At 37.8% G+C, this 18,373-nt stretch overlaps 4 protein-coding genes across 6 annotated transcripts; 2 read left to right on the top strand and 2 right to left on the bottom strand.

Annotated features, from left to right (window-relative positions):
- The first annotated feature begins 204 nt into the window (after positions 1-204).
- Positions 205-2,067, top strand: LOC129568766 (COP9 signalosome complex subunit 4). Its single transcript, XM_055447034.1, has 5 exons — positions 205-476; positions 573-652; positions 729-984; positions 1,070-1,746; positions 1,834-2,067. The coding sequence occupies exons 1-5, from the start codon at positions 394-396 to the stop codon at positions 1,965-1,967; spliced, it is 1,230 nt and encodes a 409-aa protein (XP_055303009.1). The 5' UTR covers positions 205-393; the 3' UTR covers positions 1,968-2,067.
- A 2,134-nt stretch (positions 2,068-4,201) lies between these two features.
- Positions 4,202-8,023, bottom strand: LOC129568762 (glycogen phosphorylase-like). 3 transcript variants are annotated; one of them, XM_055447028.1, is made up of 6 exons: positions 7,610-8,023; positions 7,124-7,403; positions 6,482-7,010; positions 5,865-6,313; positions 4,615-5,769; positions 4,202-4,517 (listed from the first exon to the last, which is right to left on the bottom strand). In XM_055447028.1, the coding sequence occupies exons 2-6, from the start codon at positions 7,397-7,399 to the stop codon at positions 4,374-4,376; spliced, it is 2,553 nt and encodes an 850-aa protein (XP_055303003.1). In that variant the 5' UTR covers positions 7,400-7,403; positions 7,610-8,023; the 3' UTR covers positions 4,202-4,373. The 3 variants fall into 3 exon arrangements, with proteins under 3 accessions (XP_055303003.1, XP_055303002.1, XP_055303001.1); XM_055447027.1 differs by having other exon boundaries at positions 7,124-7,524; positions 7,610-7,980; XM_055447026.1 differs by having other exon boundaries at positions 7,675-7,796.
- Positions 8,024-8,558: 535 nt separating this feature from the next.
- Positions 8,559-13,442, bottom strand: LOC129568764 (splicing factor Cactin). Its single transcript, XM_055447030.1, has 4 exons — positions 13,011-13,442; positions 12,103-12,946; positions 9,027-10,199; positions 8,559-8,897 (listed from the first exon to the last, which is right to left on the bottom strand). The coding sequence occupies exons 1-4, from the start codon at positions 13,028-13,030 to the stop codon at positions 8,709-8,711; spliced, it is 2,226 nt and encodes a 741-aa protein (XP_055303005.1). The 5' UTR covers positions 13,031-13,442; the 3' UTR covers positions 8,559-8,708.
- Positions 13,443-13,544: 102 nt separating this feature from the next.
- Positions 13,545-14,805, top strand: LOC129568772 (cyclin-dependent kinases regulatory subunit). The gene is made up of 2 exons (XM_055447042.1): positions 13,545-13,827; positions 14,416-14,805. The coding sequence occupies exons 1-2, from the start codon at positions 13,772-13,774 to the stop codon at positions 14,588-14,590; spliced, it is 231 nt and encodes a 76-aa protein (XP_055303017.1). The 5' UTR covers positions 13,545-13,771; the 3' UTR covers positions 14,591-14,805.
- Positions 14,806-18,373: the final 3,568 nt, after the last annotated feature.

The raw sequence follows: 18,373 nt of genomic DNA, 5'->3' as shown, positions 1-18,373 counted from the left end.
CAAAGAAACACTCACTCATTAGAAGAAGTAAACCGCCAAACAATGCACAGTGTATATTTTCACCACAGGACCAAATAAATATGAATCAGATTTTTGTTGGGCTGGATAATAATAAGTGTGTCTGCTTGCGTTTCAATATGAAAAGCGAAAGTGGTCTCGGCACATCAGGCAACACAAACACACACGGAATGAAATGTCACTTTTCGTTCGTCTGTCAACACAGTTTCATTTATTGTTATAACAACAGCCGGGCTGTGTGAATGACGGTGAAAAAAAAATAGAATTGGCCCATCAAACAGAATCTATCGCAACATAAAACACCACCATTTGTGATTTCGAATTAAATTTTTTTGTCATTTGGAATTAAGTAGAAATTAGCTAGAGCTGAAAAAAATGGTTATTACGGCCAGCACATTACGCACACAATTGGTTTCACTGACAAATTTCAGCGGTACACACAGAGAACATGCTGATAAGTAAGACACAAACAATTTTTTATTCGTTCATTGTTGGTATTTCATCGTTGTTATGAAATTGCGTTTTTTTTAAACGACTCCATATTTACATTTTAGGTATCGCGTCCTGTTGGACAGCATTCTGTCGAACAATGAAGCCGAATTGGTCGACACACTCAAACTGTTTATTGAAGCGAGTAAGTAGTTTTTTATTTATGAACATGCATTGCCATATTGAACTAAATTCTCACATAAAATTCATTTTTCTTCCAGTTGTCAATGAACATGTCAGTTTGGTGATTTCACGTCAATTACTCACCGATGTTGGCAATCATTTGATGTCGTTAGCCGATCATGTTTCGAAGACCATTTCGCATTTCACACTGGATAAAGTGCAACCGCGTGTCATTTCGTTCGAAGAACAAGTGGCAAACATTCGTCAGCATTTGTCACAGATCTACGAACGCGAAGAAAATTGGCGAGAAGCGGCCAACGTTTTGGTTGGGATTCCATTGGAAACGGGTCAAAAGTGAGATATTTTTCATTGTTTCGTGATTATTTTCGGTTATTCAGAAATTGAATGCTATTCTTGGTCAATCTTGATTCTCTTTCAGACAATACACAGTTGATTATAAGTTGGAAACGTATTTGAAAATCGCTCGCCTATATCTAGAGGACGATGATCCAATTCAGGCCGAGGCGTACATTAACCGTGCGTCACTGTTGCAAGGTGAAACCAAAAAAACAGAGCTCCATGTTCTGTACAAGGTATGCTATGCTCGTGTTCTTGACTATCGGCGCAAATTCATTGAGGCCGCACAACGATACAATGAACTCTCATACCGTACCATCATCGATGAGGGGGAACGAATGACAGCACTGAAGAATGCGCTCATTTGCACGATTTTGGCATCGGCTGGTCAACAACGTTCACGCATGTTGGCGACACTCTTCAAGGATGAACGATGCCAGCATTTGCCGGCCTATGCAATTCTAGAGAAAATGTACTTGGATCGAATCATTCGTCGCTCGGAATTGCAAGAATTCGAAGCCTTATTGCAAGTTCATCAGAAGGCAAGCACATTGGATGGATCATCGATTTTGGATCGTGCCGTCTTCGAACACAACTTGCTATCGGCCAGCAAGCTATACAACAATATCACATTCGAAGAATTGGGCGCACTACTTGAAATCGATCCGAAGAAGGCTGAACGAATCGCATCGCAAATGCTCACCGAAGAACGTATGAATGGATACATCGATCAAATCGATGAAATCGTTCATTTTGAAAGTAAGCTTTATGAACAAAGAAACCGAATTTGGACAATCTTCACATGTTTCGTTACTGTTCTGATACAAATCCGTCTGTCTCTTGTAGCACGTGAAATTCTGCCGCTTTGGGACAAACAAATCCAGTCAATTTGCTATCAGGTGAATGGTGTCATCGAAAAAATTGGATCTGCCGAGCCGGAATGGATGGCAAAAACCCTCGATGAAGAAATGACTAACTAACCAAATTTGATGCTATCAAAATAAAATCGCCTATTTAAGATGGAAATTCGCAAAGAAATTTAAAGTTTAATAAAGAAAATATTCGTATAAAAGTCAAGGACATTCGATTTTTTGCCTTTTTTATGTTGCCATATCTACATTAGATTCGATGGATACAGTTCTCAGCATAGATAAAACTATACTACGGACATTATTGTAGATATGGAGAGTGTTGTCATCATACGATGAGCATATTAGACGAGTATTTTACCAACGAATGCTAGAATCGTACGAACTCAATTTGCAATCCATAAATTCTACCTTCTCTTTGTGTGTAGACTTAAGAAAAGTCCAAAGCAACGAGCAGGAGAATCATGAAAAGAGAGAGATTATGATAATGAGTAAAGGTCAAAGCAACACTCGAACAGTTTTCTGAAAATCCACATTGCTTCTTGCATGTATCAAAAAACATTCATCCCTCTTTCGTTCTTCAGTATATCATCATTAAAATTCATCACACTCACCAATACCTCATACTTACCACATCATTTCCATCCAGTATTTTTTGAATCACAACATTTTTCTTCCCATAACCCACTAACTTGGAACATTTTCCACAACATAATTGAAGTAGCAAAGAACCGTAAGTGTAATGTGTTCAACTTCTATAATCAGACACTCTATTGGTGTGTTCAATCATTTCCAGAATCTCTATTTGTGTGTTGAATCATCAACCGGTGTCAAGATCTGTGTGAATCCAGTATGGACAATCCACCGTCACCAGATTCGTCGCAACGACGACTGTATTCAATTGGTGTTGCGTCAAATAACATACTTGCAAAGATTTTTTGAGCGCAGCGGAAACATGCACTCGGTTCCAGGTCAACGCAAAAAAATTTTTGGTCGAAATATAGGAACATCGGTCACCCACGCACATTTATTTTATAACATTATTCCGTTTGAACGTGTACATAGTTTTCTGAGCTTTTTTATACTTTGGTTGATTATATAGGATTTTCACCTCCTTATTTTCATAAACCACTGATTCCCAACAAAGAAATTCTCAAAACGGTTGCACAATTCTGTGGGAGAACATTGAGAAAATTGCAAGTTTTTTATTTGAATATTGATTTCAATAGACTTCAACCATTTTCAGCGTTGGAAGAATTGGAATCGATTGATTCTAAAGTGTGGCACATTGAAAATTGCTCCAACCTAAAAAAATGACGTTGTTCAGACGTGTATTTGAATATGATAAAAAACGACTATTAAACGATTGGATGAAGCAAACATTTCCGCATTTGGACGAGGTGGCTATACACTACAGTAATATAAAAAGACCTTTATTGGTTGAATTCCTAACGTTGAACTCTCAAGTTGTTGTCGAAATCTAATATCATCAGTTCTACGCAATATCGGAAGTCGTGTGCCAAACCTTGAAAAATTGGTCCTACATGTTACTGCTTCCAGAGTGGATAATATAAACCTTGAAGAAAATATACTTCATATCGGCGAAAAATTACGGTGCTTGCATATTGCATTTGATAATGTATTGTCAACACAGGTTCTGACTGATTTTATCGTTAGAAACGATATCCAAATTGAAGATCTTGAATTGATTAGCCACACCGGCGAAAATACTGGAACATTAAATAGTGTATTAGAATTGAAAACGCTTAAAAAACTAAGTGTGTGTTATGTTTCTGAAAAAATGTTCATTGTATTTACCAAACAAATACCCAGTTTGAAAGAATTGACCGTGTCCAGATGCACAGACATTTGTGGTTGGTCAATAAAAAAAGCCCGCGAATATGGCCAAAATTTGTCGCGCCTTGTAATTTGCATGAAGTTAAACCTTTCTTCTGGGGGAGCTTACTTTAAAATAGATTCAGACAGTTATAATTCAATTTTGGCTCTAGCAAGAGGTCGCGTAAAGGTTGTAATTAAGTGTGTTCATTGCACGACTGATATTCCAGATCATGTATTGAATGCAAACCGCAAGTGTATCGAAATAAATTCTAGATGAAAAAATACTGAATTCATGAAAAAAACCTTAACATAAGGCAATATTGTACTTTTGCATGCAATGAATTGAAATAAACGACTTGAAATAGAAATCAGAACGAGTAGTATTATTTTCTTCCCAACAGCATCATATAAATAATTTTTTTTATCTCGTATAGAATTCTACTAAATTTGATTAAGTTGTTTCATTCGATTTTCTATTATGTGACTACGTAATGAAACGAAATGAATGACGTATTTTGATTAAGGACCTAATCATTTATTTTACAATTATAACGTTTAATGAAAATTCTCAAAGATATTTATAATTTAATTTTTCAAAAAATGTGTATAAAAATAATTTATGGCGTTTATTTCGTGCTGAATGGACCAAAGTAATGGGTGATGCCTTCATTTTGTATTTCAATCGGCGGGAGCTGGCAGAGGTTGCATGTTTGGTTCAACGTTCCAAATCAATTTGGCATATTCCCTGGCCGTGCGATCGATGGAAAATCGTCCGCCAACTGCGATGTTTCGGATGACCATCTCGTTCCACTTCTTCTTATCCTGTTGAAAAATAAGAGCAAAATTTGATTAGCCATAATGCAGAAAATGTTTAAAGAATTGAAAAATACAAAAAGTTGACGTTAGATAAATAGCTCACCTCGTATGTAGCCGAGACTAGATCCTGTGTGTGAACGTAGTCTTCATAATCGGCCAAAATGAAGTATTTATCCTCGGCCAGCAAGCGATCAACCAAATCGGTGAACTCGTCCAAGTTTCCCGGGCTGAAGTATCCATTGCGAATTTGGTCGAGGCATTGTTTCAAGTCAGCATTACTTCTGTACACTTCCATTGGATCATATTTTTTGGATTGTAATGCTTTGCGTTCATCAAAGTTCATGCCAAAAATGAACATATTCACGTGGCCAACTTCGTTGACAATTTCCAATGTGGCGCCATCCAAGGTGGCAATAATCAAAGCACCATTCAGCATGAATTTAATGTGGCTCGTTCCCGACGCTTCTGAGCCCGGCAACGTTAGATGTTGAGATAAATCTGCACATGGGATTATCTCCTCTGCAACTGTTACGCCATAATTTTCGAGAACGATAACCTTTAGTTTCCCATCAATGGCTGGGCAATCGTTGATCATCTTGGCAATCGATGTGATGAGCTTGATGATGCTCTTGCCAATAGCGTCACCCGGTTCAGCTTTACCACCAATAAATACGGTGCGCCGTGTTTTCGACAAATAGTTTTTGTTGTACTTGATTCGATTGTACAGCGTGACGATGTGCAGAATGTTCAACCATTGCCGTTTGTATTCGTGTACACGATGCACCTGTACATCGAACAACGAATATGGATCAATCATGATGCCATACTTTTTGTGAATTGTTTCGGCCAATTTCAACTTATTGTCCTCTTTTGCTTTCGATACAGCACGCATGAAGTTGTTGTCACGACAAAGTTTCCGCAACGATTCCAATTTTTCCGATTGGACCGGCCACTTGTCGCCCAATTTCTCACTTATCACATTCGAGAGAGTTGGATTGCACAAAAATAGCCACCGTCGTGGTGTGATGCCATTTGTGATGTTCAAAAATTTCTCCGGCTCCAGTTCGTAGAGACGTGAAAATGTGACATTTTTCAAGTAATTCGAATGGAATTTTGATACGCCGTTTATGGCACATGAACCCAGAACAGCCAACGTTGCCATGTCAAAGCATTCATTGGATATGCACGATAGGCCGTAAACGCTGTCCAAATTTACGCAGAATGTCTCTTTCAAATTTTCCAAATGAAAAAAGTTAATCTGTAATTGAATATGATGAAAAACGACTATTAATCGATTGGATGAAGGTGGTCAACTGGCCATGGACTTAAACAATATAAAAAGACCTATGTTACCTGGTACAATATCTCCATGTGACGTGGCAAAACTTTTTGAATCAAATCGACTGGCCATTTTTCCAGCGTTTCGGACAGAATGTTATGACTGGTGAATGCACATGACTGTCGAACGATTTTCCATGCTGACGTCCAACTGTAGTGCTCGACATCAATCAAATGTCGCATTAATTCCGGAATCACCCATGCAGAATATGTGTTGTTCAATTGGATTATATTCTTCTCGGCGAAGTTATTGTAATCTGTGCGACCCGTATCGGTTTGTGCCACCTTTGAGCTCTTGTATCGAGCGATAATATCTTGCAGCGACGCTGAACACAAGAAATATTCTTGTTTCAATCGGATTTCTTGATTTTCAGTGGTATTGGCGGCCGTTGGATACATGACACGCGTTATATTTTCCGCAAGGCATCGATCGAAAATCGCTTGAATGTAATCGCCGTTGTTGACTGCGGTATTTTGGAACGAATGGTAATAATCAGTTAGTACTTGACATGAATACTGAGTGGTTTCAGAACTTTCATCTGATTTTGTAAATTTTTCGTTACAATATGCAACCAATTTTTTTGTTTTGAAATTGAACCAATTCAATGTTTGTAAATAAAATCCAAACTTACATAGTTTCAGCTTGAATCCTTCGGTACTTTTAGCGCTCCACAGTCGCAATGTATTGACCACATTGTTCATGTAACCTGGGATGGGAAAATCGTGTGGAACAGCGTAAACAACTTGTGTGTCGACCCATTCGCGACCGATGGGAGTATTGGCGAGACGTCCGTAAAAGTGAACGGGAAACAAATACTCCGGTCGAGCACGTTCCCATGGATTGCCTAAGCGAAGCCAATCGTCAACGTCTTCGTGTTGTTCACCATCGATAATTCGTTGTGTAAACGCTCCTGCATTGTACCGAATACCGTAACCATACGATGGAATGCCAAGCGATGCCATCGAATCCAAAAAACAAGCCGACAATCGTCCCATGCTGCCATTGCTGAAATGCAATTCACCCTCCACTGCCTCCAGCTCTTCGATGTCCAAGCCCAATTGATACATAGCCTCATCACACGCATCTTCTATGCCAATGTTAATCATATTGTTTTGCAAAAAACGTCCCATATTATATTCCATTGACAGATAGTACACACGCTGCAATCCAATTTTTAGATCAAAAAATGAGACAAAAAAGCACACCGAAATTTTTTTTTTTGCAATACTACAAATCGGCTTTGGTCGTTTTGGAATGTTGTTCGCTTACTCACCTTTGGGTCACGTTGATAGCTCAATTGCTGTGTGCGAATCCAGCGCGAAACGATGTGATCCTTAACAGTCGCAGCCAAGGCCATATAAAAGTCATGTGTGGTTGCAATATTTCGATCTTTTATTAGCGTATAATGCAAATGACGATTGAAACCAGCCTTGATCTCGTTCACATTTTCCAGCTGCGCAATACCACGGACACTGATTTGCTTCTGCTTTTCATTTTTGAAGACATTATCGTTGTCGTCCTTGGTTGCTTTTACCGAACCATTACCCATTTTGCTAGACATTTCAGTAAATCACCAACCGAAAAGAATGTGCGAAAAGTTGAACAAAATCGGATGTTTTAAAATGGTGTTCGAAATTGAAAATCTAAACCAACAATTACTACAATGCAAATTGACTAAAAAAGGAAAGAATTTGATTTAAAATCCAAGTGGAAAAGAAAATGATACAAAATATAGAAATTTAGAAATAGTAATGCATACGACAACGAAAAAACACCGACTGACGCGCGTCGCTTTGTGCAATTTGGTTTCACATCAACACTCACTTCACCAACCGATTGTCGGTCTCTCGGCAAACCGTTATCTCAAAGCAGTGTGGTTGTTGGTGCAATTGCGTTTGACTGTGAACTACGTACTTGTCTACCAAATCTATCACACAACCACCTTTCGAATGAGACAAAGCAAAAAAAAAACAGCACTCAAACACCGATGACATTTCAATGTTGATGCCAAATTATGTACGCATATCCAAATAGTTTGAACAATAGTTTTCGATGCAGAAAGAACGTATTTTTCAACGGAACTAAATGGGTCAAAAAAAGAACGATTGAATTGCGTTTAGTTCTGTAACCGAGACGCATATAATTGCAATGATGGCCTTTAGACGCATCATTCGCCGAGAACATGAATGCTTTATCAAAATCATTGTTATTTGCAATATATAAGAGGCACTCTCATTTATTTTGACACGTGATTATTGGACATATAAAGCGTGAGAATTTGATTACGTTGAATGAAAACAATCCAAATATAGATAATTTGGTGGTCCCTTCGTTTTATCAATGTATTTCTGGTGTTTCGTCGTAATAAACTCTGAATAATTTTGTGAAAGAGATTTTCCACATATTTGCAATGATTATCGCGTGAGCATTCAAACATTCAAACATTCAAATTGATATGAGTTTATTACATACACACACACCAAATGAACCGCTTGCATTATTTACACTCCATTGAACGTTCGCTACGTATTTTACGTTGTTCGATGTACGGTGAATCGACGATTATACCGTGTTTCACGTTCATTACGCTTATTTGAATTTCGCGGACATGAACTTAAAATATTCAATAAATTTAATCAATACGCTCAGGGCACGAATTATCGTCGATTTGGTTCTGTTTTGTTTTCTTCAAAGAGGAAAAGACACGATTTTGGTTCAGGTCTTAAAATAATTTTATTAGTATTTATAGAATTGGCTTTTGTTCTACGTTCATTTCCAACAAATAACTAATCCTAGTAACTCGGACGATTGATAAAAATAAACACATCTGCGTATGAATTTTGGATGAGGTACTGTGTTTAGCGCCGGTATCGATAACGTTTGAAGTGGAACCACAATTGAAATATATTGTTGTGGAATTGACATCGAAAACCGCGTTTATAACTGAACTCCCATTCACGATTTACAATTTTGAATGCCAGATCTTCGTACGGTGGCCCGGAATGGAATCGCAATACGGCAAAGTCTTTGTTGTCAGGACATGGTGTCTGTAAAAAAAAAGAGTTGGTTAATAATCAATTTTCAATCTTCAAACCAGTTTCGAATATTCGGAATCTGATGGGAATTTGATTTTAAATCAATCTGTTTTCAGAGAGCAAAGAAATGTGAGCACTTACCAAGAAATATTGTGGCGTTGAACTTTTGTCAATCAAATCCGGATAGAAAATGTTGAATTTGTAGCCTTGTACGATTTTCGGTGGTGGATTATCCATATCGTAGTGAGTTTGATTGTATTTATTCCATTCGAAACCAGTGTGCACACGATTGAAGTATCTTGGTTTGCGCGGTCGATATTTGTCGCTCCATAAGTACACTTCGTTGTCGAGTTTGGTTTCAACGGAGAATTCGGCTTCTTCATTGCTCGTTCCCAGTGCATCTCTGCAATGTTTGGCCAATCGAATCTCCTCTTTGGTGGCAAAGTCTTCTTCATCATCATCACCACGGTTTAACACACGATTCCGTACCTTTTCAATATTCCCTTCAAGCTGATCATCGTCAATGACTCGAATATGGGAATCAATATCTTCTTCACGTAAATATTCGGGTGAGTAATTGCCTTTATTGTAGAGTGCAAAGCAATCGGATAGCAAATCCATGGCTTCTCTATCGTCATCGTCCATATCTTGGCTATTTTCATCGTGGTCATTATCGCTAGTCTCTCGCTTAATTGCTGATGTAGACGGCTCACCATTGCCGGATTCATCTTGCATTTGCTCATCTATTTCGACTTGTTCACGTTTCAATAATGCCAACTTACTTCTCAGACTCTCTTGATGTCTATCACGTAATCGAGCCCTGGCCATGTGTGCTTTCAACTGTGATAATAGGCTTTCCCAGTATCCAATATCCACACCGTCACTCTTGCTATTGATTTTTGATTCGATTTTGATCTTCAGCTCATCCAGTTGATTCGCAGTTTTGCCCTGAAACAACGACGTCACATCGCGAGCAACACTTTGATTGATCCCTTCACGATTACCCAATGTGGCATTATATTCATTTCCCAGCTCCATTTTTTGCAATTTTTGCAGCTCATCGCTGGCAATGATGATTAAATCTTCCCAATAGCCGGCGTTCTCACCACTTTTATCCATTTCCATGTAAATTCGAATATCTTCCAGTAAATCCTCCAAATCTTCAATGCTTAAGCCATTCAAATAGGTGTACGGTTCGTGCATTTGCATTTCAATTGTTTCCTCCAAATTTTGTGTCGACAACACATATTGAGCGAGTAAATCGATTGGCTTGGCTCGACCGTCTTGAATTCGAATTTTACTACGCAAACGAGCCTGTTCCAAATGAAATATAAATATTATATTATTATATTATTATTATTCAATATTCAAAATGGAAACAGATTTGCTTTGTAAAAAGACACTAACAATATTTTTAGTGCATATATTTGCAACACCCGCAGCTGTGAATTAAAAAAACATACAATTTATTAAATCGAGAACCGAACGAGAGTAAACCGGGCTAAAGTGAACGAAACGAGAGTGAACCGAACGGCTACAAAACATCGCGCGCAACAGACAGACAATTTAATTGCGCAGTAGTCCGCGCACACAACAGTCACATAATTTATTGGCACACAACATAATTTCGCAATAGTCCGAAATACACACTTTTTTGGAGATTGAAATTTATTTTACAGATTAGGTAAATTGTCGTCGTCAGAAATGGAGCGAAAGAGACCTGGAAGTCGTTTTCCTGCACTGAATGAACTGTTGGTCGCCAAAATTCCAAGAAAATCGAATCGAAACAATAATGTTCTTCAGTCGCACAATGGTTCGCCCGCAAATTCGCGAGACAAAGCCGCAAATCCGCGCCCATCAAAATTGAAAGACAAAGAAAATGAACCCGAATTGAAAATAATTCATAACAGGCTGGATGTTTTGGCAAAGCAAAGTGAAGAAATCCTTGCACAAAATAATGATTTGAAAAATAAAATCGATGAATTAATTAAATCATTTGGCAAGCAAACCGAAGCAAAAGCAACTCAAACCGATCTAGTCTCATTTATGGAGCCAATCGCAATTGAAACGCCGAAAATTCATCCACCAAAAGCAAAAATTCCAGCAAAAGTGCCAGCAAAAGTGGCTGCAAAAAGTGATGAGGCGGCAGGCAATGCCATTCCAATGAAAATTAAGCAACGACGCCTTACAGTGTTACCACCAGAACATCGAATAACATTGACCGAACGACAAGTGCAATTTCCAGGTGGAAATCAACCACGTTGGTTTAAGTATGATGAGATATCGGCAAACGTAAAAACCTTCAAAGTCAAATATTCTGCGATCACAAAGGACAACCGATACAAACACTTAACACTCAAACAGTTGATCGATTTTGGCGAAGAGAAATTCATGGAATATTTTGGATTGATGCCGACAAACGATAGACTTGGACCAGTCTTGTATTGTGGCCGAGCTGGAAATTTTGACGCTAAAATGACATTGGAGGAAAAATCGTATGTTGGCCAGTGCGTGGATTTCCGCGAACGGTGGCTACACAGATTTTCCAAATGGCGCAGGGGAGATAAGAAAAGTCTTCCATTTTACGTTGCCATTCAGGCCGAAAATAACATTGCAAATGCCATCAGCATTATATTCGAACCGAACGAAAAACTCACAGACAAAGAATTGAGAATGATGGAAATGTCTCTCTATCAAATGTTCCATTTAAATGGTGATGAGGATATGTTGTACAACAAACAATTAGGTGGACTAAAAAGTGGTGTTTCGGACTTGGATAAACTTATCCATGATAAAACAATTCAATTTTTGATTGGACTTTTTCTGTTTGCACAAATGTTCAACACCAACACTCCATACAATGTTGTCGAGCAGTCTAATTATGGCGATACTTCTAATGACTGGCAAAGATTCTATTGCCCGATGATGAATTGCACAAAATCGTATGTAAGATCTGGTGATTTGAAGAGACACCAACTATCAATGCACGGCAAGTTTGAGACAGCTTTTGTATCCTGCCCAAATTGTGGAGAACAGTTTTCGACAGATGCTTGTAAGAATCACAAATGTTAACTATTGAAACCAATCAAATGAACATTTTTTTTCGTTGTATCCCACATTTTGAACACAAAAATTGAACATTGAATAAAGAATATTGCACTTAATGGAAATTACTTCATCTTGTTTATCACTTATTCATCAAACCTTACATACATACCTGTTCCAAATGGAATTGGTCCTCTTGTCGCTCCCATTCTTCGAACTGTGCGGCTTCACGTGAACGCTGCATTTCAGCCATCTCTTCTTCCCGTCTCTGCTGCTCCAATTCACGTTCTTGACGCCTTTTCTTCACTTTTTCCAATTCGGCCTTGTTTTCCAGTTGTTTTTGACGATTGATTATTTCGACTTCTTCTTCGCGCAAATTGTCCAGGCCTTTTTGCTCCAATTTCTTCTTCCACATGAATGTTGACGTCAAATTCGCATCACCGAATGGATTGTCTTCGTTTGTGTAGTGCTGATACTCGGTATCCCAACCCATTCGTTCCCTTCGTTTGAGCTCCTTCGCCTGTTTCTCTTTCAAACGACGGGCTCGCTTCTCCTCCGGCGTTTCCATTTGTTTCATTAGCTCTTTTTGCTTTTTCCGCTCCAATACCTCTTGTATTCGCTTTGTTTCCAATTTTTGCAACAATTTTAACGAACTTGAACTTGAGGCCGAACTATTGCTATCGGTTGATGATGATCGTTTGGATTTTTTCTTATGCGATTTTTTCTCCTTTTTGTCTTTCTTCTTGGATTTATCCCTGGAACGACCTCTCGATCGGTCGCGTGAATGTTTTTCCAAACGACCGCGGGAATCGTCTCTGGTTCGATCTCTTGAACGGTTTTTGGATTGATCCCGTGAACGATGCGGCGATCTGGAACGAGAACGATGTTGACTCCGTTCAACTGCATGCGATTTTGATGACGATGACTTTTTGTAGTCATCCATTCTGCGGCTTTTCACATCGGATGATGATGATGAACTAGCCGATGAAGACCTTCTACTTGATTTTTTATGTGACCTGAAAATACACAAATCCATTCGTTAGTTCAGTAAAGCTCAAACGAAACAAATCAATAACTTACTTTTTGCTTTTCTTTCCCATTTCCCGAGTTTGGTTTATTCTTGAGCAACGAAAAAAAAATCAAGACACTGCACACACACGTCGTTTCTCCGCATTTACCAAGTGGAAAATGAATATATGGATAAACGTTTTGATGTTGTTGATTGAGAGCCAAGCAAACGTCAACTTCTTCGGTGACTGTCACCGATATCGATGTGGTGGCTTTTGTATGGTGTGTTTGTGAGTTTATGTGGTGAATGTTCGTTAATTTGTTAGCACATTTCATTTGATAAACTAAACACAATGGTTTAACTTGAAATTTTATTTAAGAAAATTTAAAAATAAAAAAGTAAACAACAATTCATACATATTTGCCAAATGAATTATCGAATCTAAAAATTGCAAACAATTTTACAACGTGTGCAACAAATTTGCACATCGGACAACCCGGCTGAGTGTGCGGTTCAGTTGCGTGTTTGATAGTTGCAACACATGAAGCTGTCACAAAAGTGTTTCAGCCAATTACAGCTGTTTCGGTGTGAGCAGATGCGATGCAAAAGGAATTGCATGCGTTGAACAGAGATAGAAATGGTCGCGCGTCTCCTTAGCCAGTTGGAGTAATTCAAAATCATCGGTTTGAATCGGTTTATTTTAAACATTAGGCTTTTGTATTAACATCTGCGTGCAGACGAACAAACGTACAAAGAAAAACGCAAAAGTGCCGAAATTGAAATACATTTTATTTTCGTCATCTTATCGAATTGATTGAATAATTGATACACAATGAGCAAAGAGATTTACTACTCAGACAAATACTTCGACGATGAATACGAATACCGGTAAGTGTTGTTTTTTTTGTTGCAAACAATTAAATGTGGTTTCTTTGTTTTTCGGAAATTTGCAACAAGAAAAAAAATTGCGACAAAATGAGAATCAGTGTATAATGTGTGTGTGTGTGACATATAAAAATCCGCCGCAAAAAGAGGTATAGACAAAAAGGGTCTTGACATAAACAGGTTTTGCACACTTCATATGGGCATTTTTTTTCAATTTTTCGGTTTTCGTAGAAAAATGTTCGCCGACCGTCAACTAAATAACATAGCAAATGTTTATGACTCAAGTAGGCATGTATCGTGTGTATTGGAATTTGTTTGCCAAAAGACCACAGTGGATATTTGAATTTTAACGGACATTTTGTTGTTGTTGTTGTAATTTACGATATTATTTGTGATTTGTTGTCCAATTTTAAATATTGGTGGCAATTTTCCTTGGAATGTGAATATTTGTTGTTGATTTCACTGAATCATTAATATTATTTGAAGTGAACCTAACCTAACTCTTCTTTTTCCCTCCATGATATGGAACCATTCTATGCGAATATCCGAGATAATTTTTTGATCGTATTTGTTTTGCTTTCGATTTTACAGACACGTCGTATTACCGAAGGAATTGGTGCGTTTGGTGCCGAAGACACATCTAATGTCGGAGACGGAATGGCGATCGATCGGTGTACAACAATCTCGCGGATGGGTACACTACATGATTCACACACCAGAACCACACATCCTCCTGTTTCGGCGTCCACTGAGCAAAACTGCTTAGAGCTGTTTCCTCATCACACCATTTACTACTTGATATAATTTTTTTTTTGTTTTTAGTTCTTAAAAAAAATCTTCTGTTTTGATAAACGAATAATGTCATAAGAGCTATCGTCGATTGCTGTGAATTATTCATACATTCTAAGTGCATCTTTTAATCAATAAAAAAAAAATACTATGTTAATAGAAACAACTGAATAACACAAAAACAAACGAAAATGCGATTGGTGTTATTATTTCGTTTCACTTCTTCTTCTTCTTCTTTCCTTGTTGTTCAGAGGAATTTGATTTTGTTGTGATTTGTGGTGTAATGATTATGTTCCAAGTCACACACATGTGTGTCTCAGTCGAAATGGTTGCAATAAAATGTAAGTATCATCTGCTGTGCAAATCGTCGTCATATCGCACAGGTGTTGCATAGCATCGTATGCTAGACGTGTCTCGTCACCGCATGCCTCTAGCACATTTGAAAGAATGAGTATTAATTTTTATGATGCACATTTAGTGCGCGGCATCATATCGTTCACTCTTATTAATTATCGGTTGGTGCGTCATGAAAAATGTGTTCACTCCCGTTTTCATTTGGAACAATGCACAATTACGACTGCCAACGACAAATGGAATTCACATATAATCACCAAAGTATTTCCACGTCGTTCTTCGAATGTGTGTGTGGGTGTGTGTGTGTACACATACACCCGATTATAAAGAGACAGAAGTTTTATTCTCTTTAGCTCTCGCGTATTCTTTTCCTATTTAGCATCATTCATGTAGTACATATATCCAAGGGATCCTATTGAAATTTGATGAGACAAAAGCGAAAGGGAAGAGAAAAAGAGTGTGTGTGTGTGTGTATGTGTGGTCGGTGAAAAGATAGCGAGCGTTAAGCGAGAGGGAAAAGTGTTGATAACGACTATCGCTCATACCAACGGGTTTCAGCACTCCGAGTACATATGATTGGTTGGATGGGTGATGTTGAATACTAACAAATGATAATGAAATACACTCATTCACGTACACACATTCTTCCACATCACATCCATCATGCAAATGCTAGTAACAGACCAACATACCACCATGAGCACAAATAGCAACAGCATCAACAGCAGTCGAACCAAATATAATGGTGTAACACATTTAATGACGCCGTAATTATGTGGATTAAGCGTGTACATCTAATTTTTGTGCTTTTCGGATAATTCACGTTTCAAAACGATGAAATTAAATTTAAATGGCATAATGTGTTAAATCAGAACACGTATGTGACAGTATCGCTTCTTTTTTCTTCCTTCTTCTACGTCGCCTATATTTTACAGCCAAGCGCCTTGTATGCTGATTATGTGTGAAAATGTTGCTTTGAATTGATATGCTTTCGTCATTTGGTATGTGCAGTCAAGCGCAAGAATTTAAACACGCGAGCCAAATTGAGTTATCCAGTAATCTTATCGTGTATACATTCTGAGCCTGTCAACAGGATTTACGATCGCATACTTTTTGACTAACCGTTTTTCTTTCAACATATTTGGTTGATACGTATCCCACATATTTATGTGATGAAAGAAAAATAATATGTCCAATAAAAGGATTCGACGATGAAAAGTTGAAGATAAACTTTGAAAAAGTATTGACAAAACTATCAACCTTCACCTATATATGTATATGTTCTTCATGAATCGAATATATGAATTAACGTAATTAATGGCATTTTAATCAAAAGAATTTTAATGACAGTATTTCTTTTCCCATATCGCATTCACTTTATTTATTTTGTTCAACAAAGTTTTTTTCCCCGTTGCTTCTCGAATGAATGTTGTCACGTGTAAAACGCTCTCTCGCAGTAAATGCGATGTGGAAAATAATGCGTAGAAAAGCAGCCACTTTACTGTGTATAACTTGATCATAGAAGTCATTATAATTATGTTTAGCCTTGATTCACTTCAATTCTATCGGGATTTAATGCAACCATGGAACCATGGAATGAATAATGTGTTCAGACGACACAACGGAAAAAAACGCACATCCAAATTAATTAAGTCGATTCAAGTTTTTCTTGTGATGTGCACTTTTATCTTCTTATAAAGTGAAATTAATCCAAATAATGATTCAACGCCATGCTCACCCATATTCGTTTGTGTGTGTCTGTGTGTGCGAATTTGTGCGTTTTAATGGCAACGATGCTTTGCCGAATATGAAAATAAATAGCAACCATATAATATATCTCGTACGAATTAGGTCTATTGTTCATCCGCACAATAATTTTCATGGACCAAGTTTACACTGCCAAGGGAGATAATATCACACATACATTTATTACACATTTGATATCTAGCATTTAACCAAACGTACATCTTTATATGGTGTCACAAATTCAAAGTGGTGGATTTTCTGTAAGAACAAGGACGGGTGCGAGCGAGCAAGAAAACGAACAATAATGGATGGAGGAAAGGGAAAAAAATCAGCATGCGCAACATACTATATTCATTGTTCGCTGTCGTCCTTTTAAGACATTTCCTTTTTTCTTAGCAAGTGAGAGCGAAAGCCAAAACTCAACACGATTCAATCTCAAAACTTGATCCTTTCTCGGCCTTTTTTCTTTCTCTCTCTCTCTCTCTCTCTCTCTCTCTCTCTCTCTCTCTCTCTCCAATAATAATGCTCCAACACAATGAGGAACATAACTAACCAGCGTGCTGTCGCTATTACGTTTTTGTCATTCAATGAAGAAGACGAGAGAAAAAAAATGATGACAATAGATCGAAGAAGCACACGCAAATATATCCATCGCTGCTTCGGTTCTATTTTTTTTTCGAGTGAAAAGACATTGCAATTCCGTTTATAAGCGCACAAAATCCACAAAACAAACACACACAATCTATAGCATATTTTTTCCCGAGAATATTAAGGGGCATTTGCGAGCGACGAGTCACAATGTTCAACAGCATCTCACGACAAAAAGTCCCTGTCGCTCGTTTTTATACACAATTTTTTTGTGTCATTTGTTCGTTGTTCTGCCATCGTTTTTGAGCTGGCTTCAAATGTTATACATGTGTATAAAAACGGTTGTTATGTACGAGTCGCGCATTAAATGAAAAGAAAGCATCAACAAAAACAGCAACAACAAATAGAAACACAAATAAAAATGGATCGTCGAGCTCTTCGTAGTAGTATCTATGACAACGTTCTGCATATAATTCACGAATTAAAAAGGAGCTCAAAAACTATTCACTAGCATTCGAAGCAATGTTGACATTTCGCTTATCATCCAAATCATGCTTTTTCTTCTCCTTGATTAAACTACACCAAGCTTAACGACGTTAACATTTCTGCATCACTTAAAAATTGTTTCGATTTTTCATTACAGTGGCCAATGGTGTGTTGCATTTGATTTGGAAAATAAATGTATAAATGTATAACAGGATGCTTGCAGAAAGGAAATTAACAGCAAATTTTTCTCTTCGTTTTCACTCGAGATAAAACACGTTATACATAGTTGTGGAATAAGTTCAAAAGTTAAATCAGAAAGGCTTTTGAGTGATTCCTCGGTCGGTTTGTTCGTTCTCTTTGGGTGGCATGTGTGTGCATCAAGCCGAATCGTCGGATGTTTGCAAAAGAAAAGAACAGAAACCACATTTTTCATCTTAACACTTCATTTCTTAGAAGCGTCGTCTATCTATCGCCTAGCTAAATAACTCAAGTCGAATATGTGTGTTATGTGCGTCGCATCCGTGAAGAGTGAATATCTATTCAAAGTGAAAAATACTTTGCATGAAGTCGTTGATGTAGTGCCTCG

The sequence above is a fragment of the Sitodiplosis mosellana genome, unplaced genomic scaffold (genome assembly GCF_009176505.1).
Source record: "Sitodiplosis mosellana isolate CC-2019 unplaced genomic scaffold, AAFC_SMos_1.0 Smas_scaffold_22, whole genome shotgun sequence".
Taxonomy (NCBI): domain Eukaryota; kingdom Metazoa; phylum Arthropoda; class Insecta; order Diptera; family Cecidomyiidae; genus Sitodiplosis; species Sitodiplosis mosellana.
This window is presented reverse-complemented; position numbering and strand designations above follow the sequence as displayed.

Excerpts from the sequence above, each read along its gene's own strand:
- LOC129568766 (XM_055447034.1), top strand. The coding sequence starts at position 394 with ATGGTTATTACGGCCAGCACATTACGCACACAATTGGTTTCACTGACA. Across the intron at positions 653-728 it reads CAAACTGTTTATTGAAGCGA|TTGTCAATGAACATGTCAGT; the intron begins GTAAGTAGTTTT and ends TTTTTCTTCCAG. Across the intron at positions 985-1,069 it reads CCATTGGAAACGGGTCAAAA|ACAATACACAGTTGATTATA; the intron begins GTGAGATATTTT and ends ATTCTCTTTCAG.
- LOC129568764 (XM_055447030.1), bottom strand. The coding sequence starts at position 13,030 with ATGGGAAAGAAAAGCAAAAA. Across the intron at positions 12,947-13,010 it reads ATGGGAAAGAAAAGCAAAAA|GTCACATAAAAAATCAAGTA; the intron begins GTAAGTTATTGA and ends GTGTATTTTCAG. Across the intron at positions 10,200-12,102 it reads ACCAATTCCATTTGGAACAG|GCTCGTTTGCGTAGTAAAAT; the intron begins GTATGTATGTAA and ends CATTTGGAACAG.
- LOC129568762 (XM_055447027.1), bottom strand. The coding sequence starts at position 7,411 with ATGTCTAGCAAAATGGGTAATGGTTCGGTAAAAGCAACCAAGGACGAC. Across the intron at positions 6,314-6,481 it reads AGGATTCAAGCTGAAACTAT|TCAACAACGGCGATTACATT; the intron begins GTAAGTTTGGAT and ends AAAATACCGCAG. Across the intron at positions 4,518-4,614 it reads TAGTCTCGGCTACATACGAG|GATAAGAAGAAGTGGAACGA; the intron begins GTGAGCTATTTA and ends ATTTTTCAACAG.
- LOC129568772 (XM_055447042.1), top strand. The coding sequence starts at position 13,772 with ATGAGCAAAGAGATTTACTACTCAGACAAATACTTCGACGATGAATAC. Across the intron at positions 13,828-14,415 it reads GACGATGAATACGAATACCG|ACACGTCGTATTACCGAAGG; the intron begins GTAAGTGTTGTT and ends TCGATTTTACAG.